We start from the raw sequence: 17,096 nt of genomic DNA, 5'->3' as shown, positions 1-17,096 counted from the left end.
GATGCAGTTGGCCGTTGACCTCACACATAGTGTGAATAAATTTCCCACGGGGGAATGAAGAAATAAACACAAACAATTTGACACTGTGACTGAGAAGAAGAAACACACAATGAATACAATGTAACTTTGACACAAATGACACAAAAACACTACACAAATCTTAATTAAGATAAGATTTAAGACTTTAAAAAAAATAAGATAAATTTACTTAATCCATTGGCAGATACATTTAATTGTTTTTATACACTTCTAAATGTGTACAACTAACTAAATGTGTAAGGCCAGGTATATAATGTGAATGAGTAACTGTCTTGATGTGTCATAGCTGCCTTTGCTCTGTGTTGCCTGATGTCTACTACAGTAAAACATGCTGACCCTGGCCTGTAATGACCCTGGCCTCGCAATGCCAGTTTGTGCCTCAAGAGGAACTAGTGAGTCACTGTAGCAGAAACAGGAAGGCAAGCATAGATATTTGAAAGCTAGATACCGCATTGGGCTCCAGAACGTACGTAAATAGCGACGCCATCTTGGTGGGGGCAACAATAACTGGAGGCCAATGAAGGAGCAGGTGACTCTGACTGGAAATCAGACAGGTGTCTGTGATTGCCTGAAAATGTTGCCCATAGACAAGCCGCAGCCGCGTTTACAATGCCACCTAATAGAACTCGACAGTCAATGCGGTATCTAGCTTTCTAATATTTATGAGAGTGACGTCATGGGCATGATGAGACGTTCTAGATAACTCAGTTGAACATGTCCCTCAAAAGGACCTCATGAGCAGTAGTATACAGTATGTGTCATCCTAGACACTATCAATTTAGACACTTGAATTTCCCCTGGGGATCAATAAAGTATCTATCTATCTATCTATCTATCTATCTAAAGAAGTTTGACCTTTATGGAGCAACACAATGGACTCTAACAGAGCCTCCACTGACCTACTGTGTGTGTGTGTGTGTGTGTGTGTGTGTGTGTGTGTGTGTGTGTGTGTGTGAATATATAGAACTGAAATGAAACATTTTAAAATTGATTTAAAATTTGGTCAATACATGCCCATTATTTTTTTTAAATAATAACATGCTATAAAAGACAAGACTGCTTGTTAAGTTAATGTAGTAAAGTAAAAAGACATAACTGACTCTAAGACTTACCGTGCTGGTTGTAGAGTTCAGTCAGTACTGTGCATGAGGAACACTAACAGCAGGTCTGAGCATTAATAGAAGCATGCATCTCTAATATATTCAGATGCCTGTGGTCAACTGATGTACAGGAACAAACTGCTATGTTTAAGACACTGATGTCATTATCTGGAATGACACTTTTTTGTACTTCCTATTTTTGGTTATTATAACACAAGCTTGATACCATTTCTGAAAGAATTATCTTACATGTGGCAGGATTGATTCATTTGTTGATCAAGTAAGGGATTATTTCAAAGATGTGAATATCTGCATGTGTGTCTTCCCTGCTCTGTGCATCTGGGGCAAAGTCTATGTTACATTATACCTTAGATACCTATGCTGGAGCATAGTCTATGTTACATTATACCTTAGATACCTATGCTGGAGCATAGTCTATGTTACATTATACCTTAGATACCTATGCTGGAGCATAGTCTATGTTACATTATACCTTAGATACCTATGGTGGAGCATAGTCTATGTTACATTATACCTTAGATACCTATGGTGGATGGTGGAGCATAGTCTATGTTACATTATACCTTACATACCTACTGCAGGGTTGCCAACTCTCACGCATCTGGCGTGACACTCACGCTTTCAGCACCAATCTCACGCTCTCACGCACACTCAAGAAATGTCACGCCAAATCCATTCTTTTTTTTTTGCAATCCGTTCATTTTTTGTTGATGACTAGACTAGCCCACAGCATTGTTTCTAAATGACAGGATACGAGTTTAAGGCATACATATGTCTAGACCAACAGCAGGTAGGTCTAATATCCGCCTACGACGTTCTCAGCCCAGTTTTCTCTGATTGTTGATTCGCTGACTAGGCTATTTTAATCCGGTCCGCGACACCTTCACGGAACACGCTGCTATTTAGACATGAGGCAGACCGACATAAAGTGTGTCCGCCCATTCTTCTCTAGGAACTACTCGCGAAGTAGCCTCACAGACATCACATGAAATAACTTTTTCTCATCTTTTATAAGGTGCTATAGCCGCTATTTGCTGCGATAAACGGTTCGCGAGAAAAATAAATTAACTTTTAAGAAATAATCATATTAGGCAACTATAGCTCTGCGCTAATTTCAATTCCTATAGGAGGAATATCTCACAAACTTTTCGTTCCACACATGACAAACCGTAAACCAGAATAAACAGCAGACCTTACCGAACACAAAGGTGTAATGCAATCCCCTGTACAATAAGCCGTTCCAGTGTAATCCGGTTTTGAAATGGTAGCAAATTTCTATATGGTCTCCAATTTTGGGCTTTAAGTGTCTTAAAACTGAGCTGTGCTTAAATGCCTACGTATGTGTAAATATTAAAATCACAGGATATATAGCTCATGGCTAAGAGTTTGTCGATGTAGCCATAATGATTTGTTTTCGCAAAATGCTAAGCATGCATGTATTTAAGTGTGCTTATATTGGTCAATGCATAATTTCATAACAGGCCAAATAGAAAATAAATGTTAAATGTTAAATATACTGTAGCCTAGACATAATATTAAAATCAGATGATGTAGGATAGTATAGAGTTAGATAAAGTTGGATGGCTCCAGAACTCACACCAGTGGATTGGGTCTTAAAGGAGCCACACCACTTTTATGACAGTATAGCTGTTCTGTTGACCTTTAGATTTGTTGCTACTGGGCATGAAGGGCAGGCCAATTATGAGTTCTGTCCAACATTGATGGTAGGTTTAGAAGAAAAGTCAGCACATTTTAATCATATAACCATATAACCAATAACCGTGATCATTTTGGTCATGATTTTTCATCAAATGTTCATACTGTATCTCTAGTGGCTGGTAGACTTTGGAATCCACCAGCCACAATGGTAGGTGGAAAAAAATATTTTAGGCTATTTCCATCCCTGATACATACGTACACTCATACACACATTCATAAGTCTCAATCTGTCCATTTCTTTCCACAAAACTCAACAGAAGTCATCATTTAAGGGGTTATTTTTCCATTTTTTCTACTAAGCTACTACCTTTTTCAGGTGGGCAGGGGGGCCCTTTTCATGTCTGTGCCCAGGGGCCCAGTGGCTCATAATCCTTCCATGCCACAGGGTTAAAACACTGGTCTTGTTTTCAAGTGCAATCAATAATTTAATTGTACATTTTGAAGAAACTTAAATCAGGGATTATACTATACATAGCAAAAAAGTCAGGGGACAGACATTTTAAAAACTAGATGTACCGCAGAGCGGTACAAAATATGACCGCCGCCCAGTCCAGCACATTTTTTCCACAAAAAGAAATCACGCTGAAAGGCCTATATGATTCTAACTGTCTCACTAAATTGCGTTATCCACACTCAATTCTCACTGGTATCTGCTAGACAACAAGTACCAAAACATGATTAGTTCATAGATTTCACATGTAAAATTCATTTTATACAACCCCACCTCCATCTTGCCTGTTTATAATTCTGAGAAATTCTTGATTGTTTGTGTTATGTTTATGTTATGTGTGTGTGTGTGTGTGAGTGTGTGTGTGTGTGTGTGTGTGTGCGTGCGTGCTTGTGTTTGTGCCTGTATGTGTGTGTGTGTGTGTATCTGTGCACATGTGTGCACATGGAATGGGTTGACATGGCCCCTTGAGATCAACATACAAAAAAAAAATGGTCCTCCTAAACCCTACGGTTTTCGAGATATTCACAGAAAACTGTGTCTGCCCTACCCTCCTTTCGGGGGGTCCAGTCCAGCGGGGGGGCTACAGATCAAAACGAAAAACGATGGTTCCATGCTATCCATGTGGGGTTACATGCCCACCAAGTTTCGTGTACCCCGGTCTTTCAGTGTCCCGGGAATCATTGACAGAAATTTGGGCATGCGAAAAAGAAAAAAAAAAAAAAAAATCTGACTAAACCTATATGACCGCCGCTTCGCTGCGCGGCGGTCATAATTAGGTTTAGGGAAAAATTTAACGCACACGCACTATGACTTCACAAAATCTCACTCCAGCCAAACACCCAAAGTTGGCAACCCTGCCTACTGTATGGTGGAGCATAGTCTATATTACATTATACCTTAGATACCTATGGAGGAGCATAGTCTATGTTACATTATACCTTATGTAACAGGACAAGGTCCACGCCCCTTGCTTAACCCAGTAGTGCCATTGCAAGTGGCTCTTTGCATTCGGAGGTGAGCCAATTAGCGTAGGGAAGTGGCTACTTAAATTGTAACTTTTAATTTGAAGGCTGACGTCACAGCTGCATACTGTTGGTTGTCCACCTGACTCCTGCCTTCACCGCGGGATCCCTTGTGCTCTTTTGGCCTCCTGCTCACTGTGCATGCATCCAGTGACATTCCTGGTAGGTTATCGTGGCATTGCGTGAGTAGTAACGTTTCCTAAATGTTGTAGGCTAGTATAGCTAACACAAACGTTGGGGGTTTTAGTTTGCTGTCGGCTGCTGAACATGGGCCTCATAGCCGACCTCAGCTGATTGGTATGTAATTTTAATCGTCTTCAAAATAATATGTAGCTTGCGTGGGTTTTTAATTGTATCTTTTGTGTAGCAGAGCTTGCGGTAACACAAGGAGCGGCAACATCAAGGCATCTTGGTTCAAGTTCCGAACGCTGCTGTTTTGTTTTGTTTTGTTTTGTTTTTACCTAAGTTGTGATGGTCGATTTTACATGTTTTGTTTATTGTATGTTTGTATACATTTTAAACTTTCACACGGGAGAACTGTATACCGACGGAAGCTCTCGTCCAGTAGACCTTAACTACTGTATAAAGATACGATGTTCACCTGCCTATACTGTGCATATACTGTGCATTGTGCGTATTAGGAGTATTGGCTCCTTCTTTGATTCTCCTCTCGTGCCGGACAGGAGCTGCAGGCCAACTGGGGTGGCGGACTATCTCGAGGTGGTGGCGTCCCTTCACTTTTCCTGCTGTGGTGCATTTTGAGTATTTGCTATTGACATATTCACGTGTGGTGTGTCTGTAGACCCTCTGCCTGATATGCTCTCCAGCCCTGGGTAAGCTCCAGCCCTGTTCCTGGCTCCTCCCATCCCTCCTCAGCCAGTACTCTGATGAGCTCATTCTGGTGTATGTGTGTGTGTCATGTGTGTCCAGGCCTTGTAGGCCGTTTGTGTCAGTGCCTTAGTGGCAAAAAGTCTGACTGTCTGGAGAGAACTCACTCCCTATATGTTTTTAATATTTGTTAATAAAGACAGTGTATTTTTGGAACCACGCCTCTGGTTTTCTGTGACCACGAACCTGTGTTGCCTGGTTGGGCTTCATGTACTAAGTTAGTCCAATTGATTGAATATTCTGAGGGGCAGGGCCTCAGATGGCGTAGTCGACATTTCTATTAGAGAGCTAACCTACCACTTGCCACATTAGATACCTATGGTGGAGCATAGTCCAACACACAACCACACGTTCTTCCCTCCATACACCCAGTGGCGTCAGAGGTGATGGGTCTGCATTTGCAGCTTTCACACTGTTTTGCAGTTTGTGGGAGTATGTGTTATGCCGAGTGTGACACGCTATTTCTCAGAATTTTCTAAAAATGTTCAAACATTCGTGTTTGGATATAAAAAGCACACTGTTGACAAGCACTACCAAATTAAATTCAGTTCTACTTACAAGTTGTCATCCTCTGGGTCTTGCATAGAACTGTATGTTGTTGTTCTCATTTGGAAAGGGTCTGTGGGATCTGTGTATTCACTGCATAGATTTATACACACACACACACACACTCCTTTCAAATACTTACAAAAAGTTGTATATATGAGCTACCTTTCTATGTTCACTGTAACATGTGTGGTTATGCCAATCAGTGTGTGTGTGTGTGTCTATGTGTGTGTGTCTGTTGGGGTGTGTGTGTGACATGTTGTGTGGTTATGCCAATACTGTATGAGTAACATAAATCACTTTTCTGACCTATACAACAGTAAGACATGGAGAGGAAGAGGCCTGTTCTGTCTGCATGTTTGCATGTGTCACTATTTTTAGTTGTGGTCTCAACCCCTGCGTAATGCGTGACACTGTAGGACACTCAAAGCAGACTTGCCTGGTGGCTGACACTCATTGCTGCTGCTGGGATGGATCTGTGTCATCCGTAGTCGTGTCATTTCCGCTCCTTACTACAAATCTAAATGCCGCTCATTTTGCCAGCTTTGCCACCCTTTCCTCCTGCTCCTTGTGTTCTTGCCGTCACTTCTATGCTTGAACGCCATGGCACATGTTAGCAGGCCGATTTTCAGATGACACTGAGAGACAACTCACACAACTATATGGAATCAACAACAAACATACGGTATTACCCACAAATCCTTGCTCTCACTCACAGTATGATATAGTATGAAAATAGGAAATTATTTAGTATTTTTTTTTTCTATTTGAGAGCTAAATTATTTCATGGTTTAAGACTATAGTTCTGTTGAAAGTCGCTAATGGTCAGCTGATGATGAAAACCTGTAGGCGAAACCATGACTGACAAGTGTTCACTATTTTGATGAATTATCAAGTTACCATTCATATTGCGATGAGGAGAGAGAGAGAGAGAGAGAGAGAGAGAGAGAGAGAGAGAGAGAGAGAGAGAGAGAGAGAGAGAGAGAGATGTAGTACATTGATGTTGTAAGGTCGAATAAATTAATTAATGGATACACACACAGTCACACATAAAGTTCCCCAGATATGAGCACCTGAAAAGAATGCAAGATAAACATAGACATATGCATGTCAGGAAACAGTAATAATGTGTGTATGATTTCAACTTTTCCCCATACATGATATTATTCCCTCTTCTATGCAGCACTGTAACTGCACTTTAGATGCTTTTTTATCCATTTTAGTGAGAAGCACACAGAGAACTGTGGCGACTCAAATGTGACCAAACACAGGTGGTGTGCTAGAGTGCTACACACACACACACACACACACACACACACACACACACACACTCATTGCATGCGTGTGTCACACAGGGCCACGGAAATCCAGGTTTGTGTCTCGGTTCAAAGTATATTTCTTCCCCTCTCACCAACACCCTATATGTTGCACGGAGGAAGCATCTGGAAGGTCTGTCTGTCTCTGTCTGTCTGTCTATCTATCTACAGTATCTATCTATTGATCGATCTATCTATCTATCCCTTCTTACATTTCAGTGAAATTTAGCAATAATGTAGGGGACTTAATCTAAAACCCAAATCAAACAAACCTACTAATGTGGTAAACTAAAAAAGTAAAATCATATTAATAAGTGTTCTGGTCTTCAAGGGTTACAAGTAACTCACCCCTCTGCAGCTCCAGCCTTTTTAAACTGGACACTGGCATACTGGGATTGCTGTTATGCCCCCTACTGGACAATACATGCTACTACGAACCAGAGGTGTAAAAGTCCAGCTTCAGAAAGTAAAAGTCCTACCACAAATTTGTTCCAACCACTAAACCAGCTGATTCTTACTGGCACAGCTTCTCACAAAATGTGTGAGGACCTAAATCTAAAAGTAGAATCTCTTTGTGTGTGTGTGTGTGTGTGTGTATGTGCACGTATGTGTCTTGTTTGTCAGTGTGTGTGCATGTCAGTGGCCCATCCCCTGCAGTTCCTTGATTGACCAGCACTCATTTGGTAATGCAGCACAACGGCCAGTAGGGGGCTCCACAACACTGCTAGACACACAGTCCATGTCCACTCAGAATTCCATAGAAAGACACCACATGTGAAAAATAAGACAGACCCCCTGATTGCTATTTGAACATATTTTTATGGAAAGAGATAGAGACATGCCATATCCTCAAAAACTATTGGGTTACAAGTTTAAAACATGGTATAGAGTCTACTGCAAAATATGCTTAACAACATTTGGTATTTTAAAGAAACCCCTTCTTAACGGGTGTGCACTGGCACTAGTTACAATCAGTATACAAGAGTGGTGCAAACAGGATCCTGAATTATCAGCGTTGAAATGGTGAGCTGGCTGAGATTCCTGAATTCCAGTAGGCTAACAAAACACAATAAATTCAATAGCGCGGTGCCTCCTCTGTAAAAATACTACACTTGCCTTAGGCTAGTGTATAATGTATTCCTACAGAATAAAAATTATACAATGTATGTGTAAATAGTAACTAGTGGTGGATGCATACAGAAATGAATTGCCAATACACCCAAAGTATAATGAAATATAACAGTACAGAATATTTATTTAATAAAGAGCTTCAATAAGGTGTAAAAGTGATACAGAACCCTGACAAGCAGACTAGCGAGGAACAACTCACTCTGAAGGGAACCTACAGCTGAACGTTAATGTTCTAGCTGTTACCCTGTTAGCTAAGGCTAAATACCAGTGTGGGAAAAAAACAACAATATATACACACACAATAATTCACTGTGTAAACAGCAACATTAAGAGAAAACAATCATGTGGAGACAATATACAATGAACAGATATGAACCCCCAAGCGCTGGCCATTGGAGCTTGTTGGTGCACTGAAGTCAGCTCAATGAGCTGAAGGAAGGGTAGCAACCGCTACAATGCTCGTCCGACTCGTCAGTCGCTCATGGTGGAGGCCAAGTGTGTGTGTCAGTGTAAGTGTAAGTCACAAACGGAGGGTTTCACTCTACTCAGCCAATGAGCTGATGACCGTTGTCCCAGCGTAGACGGGAGGCAAGCAGCAGCCTTGAGCTAGCCGAGGTAGCCAACGACACCAGCAGTAGCAGGGCGGTTGGTCCTCCATTGGACTTAGCAGCGGGCGGTAAAGCAGTTGACCTCGGGAGTTGTAGCTCTGGTGGGTCCAGCACCGGAGGTATAGCCTAATCGAGTTCATCTCCGAAGAAAAACTGCAGCAAGAGCTAGAGTAGCTAGTAGCTAACAACCAGTAGCACTAAACAGTAACTGCACCACTAAGTGCAGTGCGATAAAAGCACCGCTAAGTCTCCACGAAACAGCACTGACAGGCGGAGCAGGAGAAACAGTGACTTCTCTTTTCTCCGGGCAAACTGGGACTGACGAGCCTTCTCCTCACTGAAGAGATGGAATGTTCATGTTCCCCGCAAGTTCGCGGGCAGAATAAAATAACAAATAATCATTGGTTGTTTATACAATTCAAATAAACACAAAACATTTGATTGGTCTAACATAAAAAACTCGATTAGAACAGTGGGAATATTGCATTGTGTCCCATGAAATTACATGGGAAACAACAGCAATGGTACACTATATGACAATGTTTACAGGTGCTTATAAACAAATTAGAAATTATTATGACCGCCGCGCAGCGAAGCGGCGGTCATATAGGTTTAGTCAGATTTTTTTTTTTTTTTTTTTTTTTCTTTTTCGCATGCCCAAATTTCCATCAAGGATTCCCGGGACACTGAAAGACCGGGGTACACGAAACTTGGTGGACATGTAACCCCACATGGATAGCATGGAACCATCGTTTTTCGTTTTGATCTGTAGCCCCACTGATGGACTGCATCCCCCGAAAGGAGGGTAGGGCAGACACAGTTTTCTGTGAATATCTCGAGAACCGTAAGGTTTTGGAGGACCATTTTTTTTTGTATGTTGATCTCAAGGGGCCATGTCAACCCATTCAATAACCACTCATTTCATGTATAGCGCCACCTAGTTAAACACAAAAAAGTAAAAATGAGGTGTTGAAATCGCAGGTATCTGTGACCTAACATAGTCAAAACTGCACGAAATTGGAAGTGTTGTCATTATGACCGGAGTACACAAAACTTGGTGGGCATGTAGCCCCACATGGAAAGCATGGAACCGTCATTTTTCGTTTTGATCTGAAGCCCCCCCCCCACTGGACTGGACCCCCCGAAAGGAGGGTAGGACAGACACAGTTCTCTGTGAATATCTTGAGAACTGTAGGGACTAGGATGACCATTTTTTCCCTTATGTTTGCCTCCAGGGGTCATGTTAACCCATTTCATGTGCACACACAGATACACACACACACACATACATTCACAGTAATCATACGTATGACACATACTCACACAGTAGACATATGTACGCTTGCATGCACAGGCACATACGCAGGCACACACACAAGCACGCACACACACACACACACACACACACACACACACACACACACACACACACTCACACACACACACACACCCACACACATAACATAAACATAACACAAACAATCAAGAATTTCTCAGAATTATGAACAGGCAAGATGGAGGTGGGGTTGTATAAAATTAATTTTACATGTGAAATCTATGAACTAATCATGTTTTGGTACTTGTTGTCTAGCAGATACCAGTGAGAATTGAGTGTGGATAATGCAATTTCGTGAGACAGTTAGAATCATATAGGCCTTTCAGCGTGATTTATTTTTGTGGAAAAAATGTGCTGGACTGAGCGGCGGTCATATTTTGTACCGCTCTGCGGTACATCTAGTTTGTATAAATGTCTGAGTAAAATGATATTATAATGTGTCATCTATTAAAATGAAACAACTGTGCTACAATAAACCAAAAGCTATGTGAGGCAAATGCATGCAAAACCCAAACTTGTCAAACACATTCACATTTGACTTGCAGTGAATATGTAACAATCATACAAGGTATTTGGGCAGTGTAAATAATATTTGTTAAAAAAATGTATGATGTGTGTGTACACGCTATACAGGCATGTGAGAATGTGAGTGAGTGTGTGTGTGAGTGTGCGTGTGTGTGTGTGTGTGTGTGGAAAAAAAAATGCAATGTAGGCTACTGTGCTGTGATGACTCCGATGGTTGCTGTGACTTTGGACAAGTCTGCAATGACACTAGCAACTCTGGGCAAAACTATATATAATGTTTTTTACCTCTTGGAAAACAATTTTGAAAGCAGTGTGAAGCTCTCGTGTGGGGGTTACATGTAAAAAGCCTTTAATCTCACATGGCTCTTATTTTGACATGGCTGTATACTGTGCATTTCAGCAGCGTTGCCTTTATCAGACCATGCCAAAATGAATAGAAGTATATTAGATATTAGTATAATAAATCGTTCAAAATGGACTTGTTTAAGTTTTCTTAATATTGATTGTAAAACGGCTAGGAATAGATCTGTCTATTTAGTAAATATATAATCCTAATAGAGAATGACCTTCATAATCAAAAATAAATGGGAAATGTACCTCCTTCAAACATGTCTTAAATGTGCATACATTAATTCTTCTCTCCAAGATTGCCAGCTGGGTTAATTTTAGGATTTAGTTTGAACACTGCTGTAGATCACAGACAGCTCCCCCTCTGGATGGTCAGGAGTACTGCAGGGAGATGGAAGAACATGAACTCTATATCATAAGTATGACTATCTATACACCTATGTTTGAACGTATCTATGTACTTATTTATATATGTCTGAAAGTATGTATGTATGCATCTATCTATCTATCTATCTATCTATGTATCTATCTCCCTCTTATTATACATTCAATAATGAATCTAAAACTAAGCCATTGCAAACCAAACCAAACAAACCAACCAAACCAAACAAACCAACTGATATGCTCACATAAATAAAAGGTCTTCCGATCTTAGTCTCAGACTCACCCCTGTGCAGCTCCGGCCTTTTTGAACTGGACACTGGCATACTGGACGTCGTCCTCCTGAACTCCTACACTCTGTCTGAAGTCGTTGGGGTTGATGTTGGGGTAGTGACCATCATCATCTGCTCCTCCTGCAGCCTCAGCACTGGGGGGACCAGCAGACCTCTGAAAATAAAGGAAAACAGAACCTATCATCCTGAAATCACCAGCATCTCTTCAATACACTAAGATGATTTTCTTCATTACAAATGATGGTTAAAGGAACAGCCATCTCACCTCTTTGTTGTGTTCTCTCCTCCTCCTCCTGGTCCTGCTAATGTACCAAATGGAAATGTGATCAAAGTTAAATCAAGATGAAAGTGAAAGTTATCTGTGGCTTAGTGTAATCTAAGGTTGCATTCACACTGGCACCGGTTAACTGGACCGTACCCGAGTGTGATTACTCCTCCCTAGCCCTGACCCACTAGATTCTTTTTACCAATATCGCTTTGCAACGTCACAAAACAGCAGTATATTTCCTGGTTTTGGAACAGATAGCATTTGTATTGCACCGGAGTTCTAACAAACCGTACCCCAGCCCCCCGATTTCTAGCAGCGCCTGGTCCGGACCCAGGTCCGCATGCGGGTTCTATAGACTGTGTTCATGTTAAAAAAAAATCACTGAACCATTGGTCCAAACGAGCTCGGGTTTGGACCAAACGGTCTAGTGTGAATGCACCCTAAATAAAGAGAAACACCGGCCCCTATGGTGTCAGTAATGAGAGTTACAGTATAGTGTAGTAGTGAGAGTTAAACTCATTGGGGATCAGTACTCAGTGTCAGTGCAGAAGTGAGAGTTAAACTCATTGGTGATCAGTACTGAGTGTCATAGTGCAGTAGTGAGAGTTAAACTCATTGGGGATCAGTACTCAGTGTTATAGTGTAGTAGTGAGAGTTAAACTCATTGGGGATCAGAACTTACCTGATCCAGACCAGCACACAGATCAGACCTGCAGCTCCACAGACTGAGACTCCTGCTATCACATACAGTACAGGACTACGGGCTCCTGTGAGGGACAAACAGAGCAGGACATGCACACACACTCACCCACACACACACACACACACACACACACACACACACACACAAACAGATGCAGCAAGAAATTATGACCTGGGATTAAAAAGGACAGAGAGAGAGAGAGAGAGAGAGAGAGATACCTAGATCTGTGAAGGTGATCAACACAGCATGATCACAGCATTCCATCAGGGACAACAGGGACATAAGAACAAACACTAACAACAATAACTCCCTGTGAGCAATATGCCTCTTTGTTTAGTATCATTTAGTACTGAGCTACAGTACTGTATTCTGACTGACGAGTGGCTTTCTTCAAACTCACACATGACAGTTATCTCCACTGGTGTAGAAGGAAGTCCTGTGTGGTCTTTCAGTGCACAGGAATAGTTGCCACCATCATCTACACTGACATTCAGTAGCTTGAGTTCACTGTTGGCTGTTTGTTCAGTGGGTACATCTTGTCCATTCTTTCTCCATATCACGGTGTGATTTCCATTTGGCCTGCAGGTGGTGCTACAGTTCAGCTGCACTTGACCTCCCTCAATCACCTCTGATTTATTGATCCAGACTCCTGACTCCTTAATCCTGAGTTCTTGGAGGAAAAGTGAGATACAAGTAAACAAATTACACATTAGAAATTATGAAAATAATGACAAGATAAATATTCATCACACACAGGCAAAGCAAATAAATGTGTTGGTGTGTTGTCATACACAATTACTGTGAGACATACCTGTGACTGACAACTGAACTGCAGATTTGCTTCGCCATTTGTCATCATTTGTCACAATCCTCGCATAATAATTTGTGCTGTCGTTCTTTTTCACTTTGTTCAGTTGCAGGGAACAGTTGGTGTCATTTTTCCATAAATACTGCACACGGTCCTTGTAAGACCCATTAGACTTCAGATCAGGGGCTTCATTTGTCCACTGAAGGTCAATCAGCCAGAACACTTTAGTAACAGTGAGACCTGATGGATGAGTGAATGAGCAGGGCATGACCACTGATGACCCACTTACAGCACAGATGTTCTGATCCGGAAGGGTCACCCAGTCGTCTGCTGCACCACTGTTATTGACATCTGCAAGAAAAACGCCCATTTACCGTGAATGTCTGTGTTATCTCTCATGAAACAAGATATACAAACCCAAAGACTAGTTTCAATTTAAAAGAAAAGAAAGTGTAATCTCAAAATGATGTTATGTGTAAGTGATGCCACCTGTACACAATAACACTAACATGAGGCTACTGCTAACCTTGGAGGATGATGTTATGTGTAAGTGATGCCACCTGTACACAATAACACTAACATGAGGCTAATGCTAACCTTGGAGGATGATGTTATGTGTAAGTGATGCCACCTATACACAATAACACTAACATGAGGCTACTGCTAACCTTGGAGGATGACTATGAGGAGGAAAGTCACGCCGAGAGAAGGAAACGTTTTGATCATCATCTCAGTAAACTCCACCCAGAAGCCTGCTCTCTGTCAAATGTGATATTGGAGAAAGATCATTATTATTCGTTCATTTTTGTTGCAAGTGACTACATTTCTAAATATGCACTAAACATATTCTAAGCAGCAGCAGGACATTCATATACACCGCTCCAGTTACAGGAACAGACCCACAGGACCAGACATGTGCAGCTTCTTCTTTTTGTGTTGCAGTAACACTGAATAAAACATGTTGTGCTGGAGGATGGAGGATTTGATTGCATGCAGGAAATTGTGTCTGATGCAAATATCTCTCTCTCTCTATGTCTCTCTCTCTGTCACACACACACACACACACACACACACACACACACACACACACACACACACACACACACACGCACACACACACAGGACATTTGACAGAAATGAAAGAACACATATGTGAAGCTGACCTCACCTCTAGACACTGTTGAGGAACAATTTAAAAAGAATAAAGTGATAGCAGGGCCTTCACAGTTTTAGTTTAACACTGTTTTCATTTCATAAACTGGGCAAAATATGTATCACTAGGCGACATCCAATATCATGCTACACCCACTCAGAGGGCTCAGCCCTCAGATGAGGAAGTTCTCAAGAACTCATTTACAGTCACACGGTTTCCATGAAACACTAAAAAGCCAATCTGCATCATAATTCTAGATGTTTATATAAAACACTACACGTTACCCAACTCATTTCTGCTGAATTGCACTGTGCAACATGGCAATTAGTAAGTTGATTTTTCTAAAGTGACCTTGACTCTTGTTTGAGAATGGAGTATATAAACATTACATATTAAATATTGGTGTCACTGAGTCAGTGACACTGACTGTTCTTACTACATAATCTTTGCAGCATTAAAAACAAATTAGCTCAAAGAGTAGCCCCCTATGAGAGTCTTACCTCGTAAACAAAGCAGCACTCTATGAGAGTCTTACCTCGTAAACAAAGCAGCACTCTATGAGAGTCTTACCTCGTAAACAAAGCAGCACTCTATGAGAGTCTTACCTCGTTGACTGTTGAGTGCTGAGTTCAGTGGCTGTAAATGTGCCGCACGTGCAGCTCTGAGCTGTTAAACATTCAGGCGCTTGTGGTCAACTCACACACAGGGGTAAAGAGCCCAGTCTAAGATGCTCCTTCTCACGACACTGTAACTTCACAGAGCAGAAACAGCGGGTTCCTCTCTGCTGGGATGATAACTTAATGAGATTGACAGACTATCAGTTTCCTATATACACAACTTATATACACAACTTTTTGTTGTCAGCATTCTGTTAGCATTGCAACTTCCCAGAGTAGAGGCAGGAGGTTCCTTTCTGCCAACCCTACTCACCACAGATAAAAATAATATTTTTTTTTTTGAAGATGCAGTTGGCCGTTGACCTCACACATAGTGTGAATAGATTTCCCACGGGGGAATGAAGAAATAAACACAAACAATTTGACACTGTGACTGAGAAGCAGAAAAACACAACAAATGCAATGTAACGTTTGACACAAATGACACAAAAACACTGCACAGATCTTAATTAAGATAAGATTTAAGATTTTTTTTTTTAAAGATCAATTTACTTAATCCATTGGCAGATAAATTTACTTGTTTTTATATCTTAATTTAAGAACATTTCAACTTATTTTGAGTCAAATAATCTTACAAGAAAGTTCAAGGTAAGTATTTTATACTAAACACAATACAAACTAGATATCTTCATATAAAATTAACACTTGGTTATTTTTTGTAGTGCACCAAATGTCTGCAAGATGATATCACAGAAATAGCAGAAGTGTAGGGAAGTGGGAAGAGCTATAATAGAGTTCATCTGGCTTAAAGGTACAGAGAGGAATTTTAGTTTACATCTCTTAATGTGTACAACTAACTAAATGTGTAAGACCAGGTATATAATGTGAATGAGTAACTGTTTTGATACATCTCTAAATGTGTACATCTAACTAAATGTGTAAGACCAGGTATATAATGTGAATGAGTAACTGATTTGATATGTCATAGCTGCCTTTGCTCTGTGTTGCCAGATGTCTACTACAGTAAAACATGCAGACCCTGGCCTCGCAATACCAGTTTGTGCCTCAAGAGGAGCTAGCGAGTCACTGAACCATAAACAGGAAGGCAAGTAAGAGTGACGTCATGGGCATGATGAGACATTCAAGATAACTCACATACAACCCACTTACAAAAAACAATTCTTGAGTTGAACTTGTCCCTCAAAAGGACCTCATGAGCAGTAGTATATGTGTCATCCTAAAGATCATCACTAAAGATGTTTCACTAAAGATGTATAAGTATATACTTTTTTGATCCCGTGTGGGAAATTTGGTCTCTGCATTTATCCCAATCCGTGAATTAGTGAAACACACTCAGCACACAGTGAACACACAGTGAGGTGAAGCACACACTAATCCCAGCACAGTGAGCTGTCTGCAACAACAGTGGCGCTCGGGGAGCAGTGAGGGGTTAGGTGCCTTGCTCAAGAGCACTTCAGCCGTGCCTACTGGTCGGGATTCAAACCGGCAACTCTCCAGTCCCAAGTGCTAACCATTAGGCCACGGTTGCCCCCTAACGTTTGACCTTTATGGAGCAACACAAGGGACTCTAACAGAGCCTCCACTGACCTACAGAGTACAGCATAAAGAGCGCCCTCTGCTGGATTAGAAGTGGAATGACACAATCATAAACAGCTCACAGACAACTCTTCCTCTAACTACAGCCAGTCAGTTGAATGATTTTACTGTAGGACCTAATTTACTCATGTTTTATAGATATATTATCAATTGTGCAATTGTAATCAACATAAAGGTTTGTTGAAGTATGTTTAGATTTTGTAGCA

The 17,096-nt window shown here is 41.1% G+C and overlaps 1 protein-coding gene and 1 long non-coding RNA gene across 2 annotated transcripts; both read right to left on the bottom strand.

The window, feature by feature from the left end:
• Positions 1-11,034: 11,034 nt before the first annotated feature.
• On the bottom strand, positions 11,035-12,752 carry LOC143123927 (uncharacterized). Its single transcript, XR_012986959.1, has 4 exons — positions 12,675-12,752; positions 11,990-12,026; positions 11,718-11,878; positions 11,035-11,431 (listed from the first exon to the last, which is right to left on the bottom strand). It is a non-coding gene; the product is annotated as an uncharacterized LOC143123927 (long non-coding RNA).
• On the bottom strand, positions 12,750-14,253 carry LOC143117559 (HEPACAM family member 2-like). Its single transcript, XM_076279276.1, has 4 exons — positions 14,172-14,253; positions 13,507-13,854; positions 13,074-13,365; positions 12,750-12,759 (listed from the first exon to the last, which is right to left on the bottom strand). The coding sequence occupies exons 1-4, from the start codon at positions 14,230-14,232 to the stop codon at positions 12,750-12,752; spliced, it is 711 nt and encodes a 236-aa protein (XP_076135391.1). The 5' UTR covers positions 14,233-14,253.
• Positions 14,254-17,096: the final 2,843 nt, after the last annotated feature.

This window comes from Alosa pseudoharengus, unplaced genomic scaffold (assembly GCF_046254945.1).
Source record: "Alosa pseudoharengus isolate Yale_2024_CS ecotype anadromous, Long Island Sound unplaced genomic scaffold, YU_APseudo_1.1 YU_APseudo_1.1_scf_1, whole genome shotgun sequence".
NCBI classification, from domain to species: domain Eukaryota; kingdom Metazoa; phylum Chordata; class Actinopteri; order Clupeiformes; family Clupeidae; genus Alosa; species Alosa pseudoharengus.
Note: the sequence above shows the minus strand (reverse complement) of the source record. Positions and strands in the feature narration are given on the sequence as shown.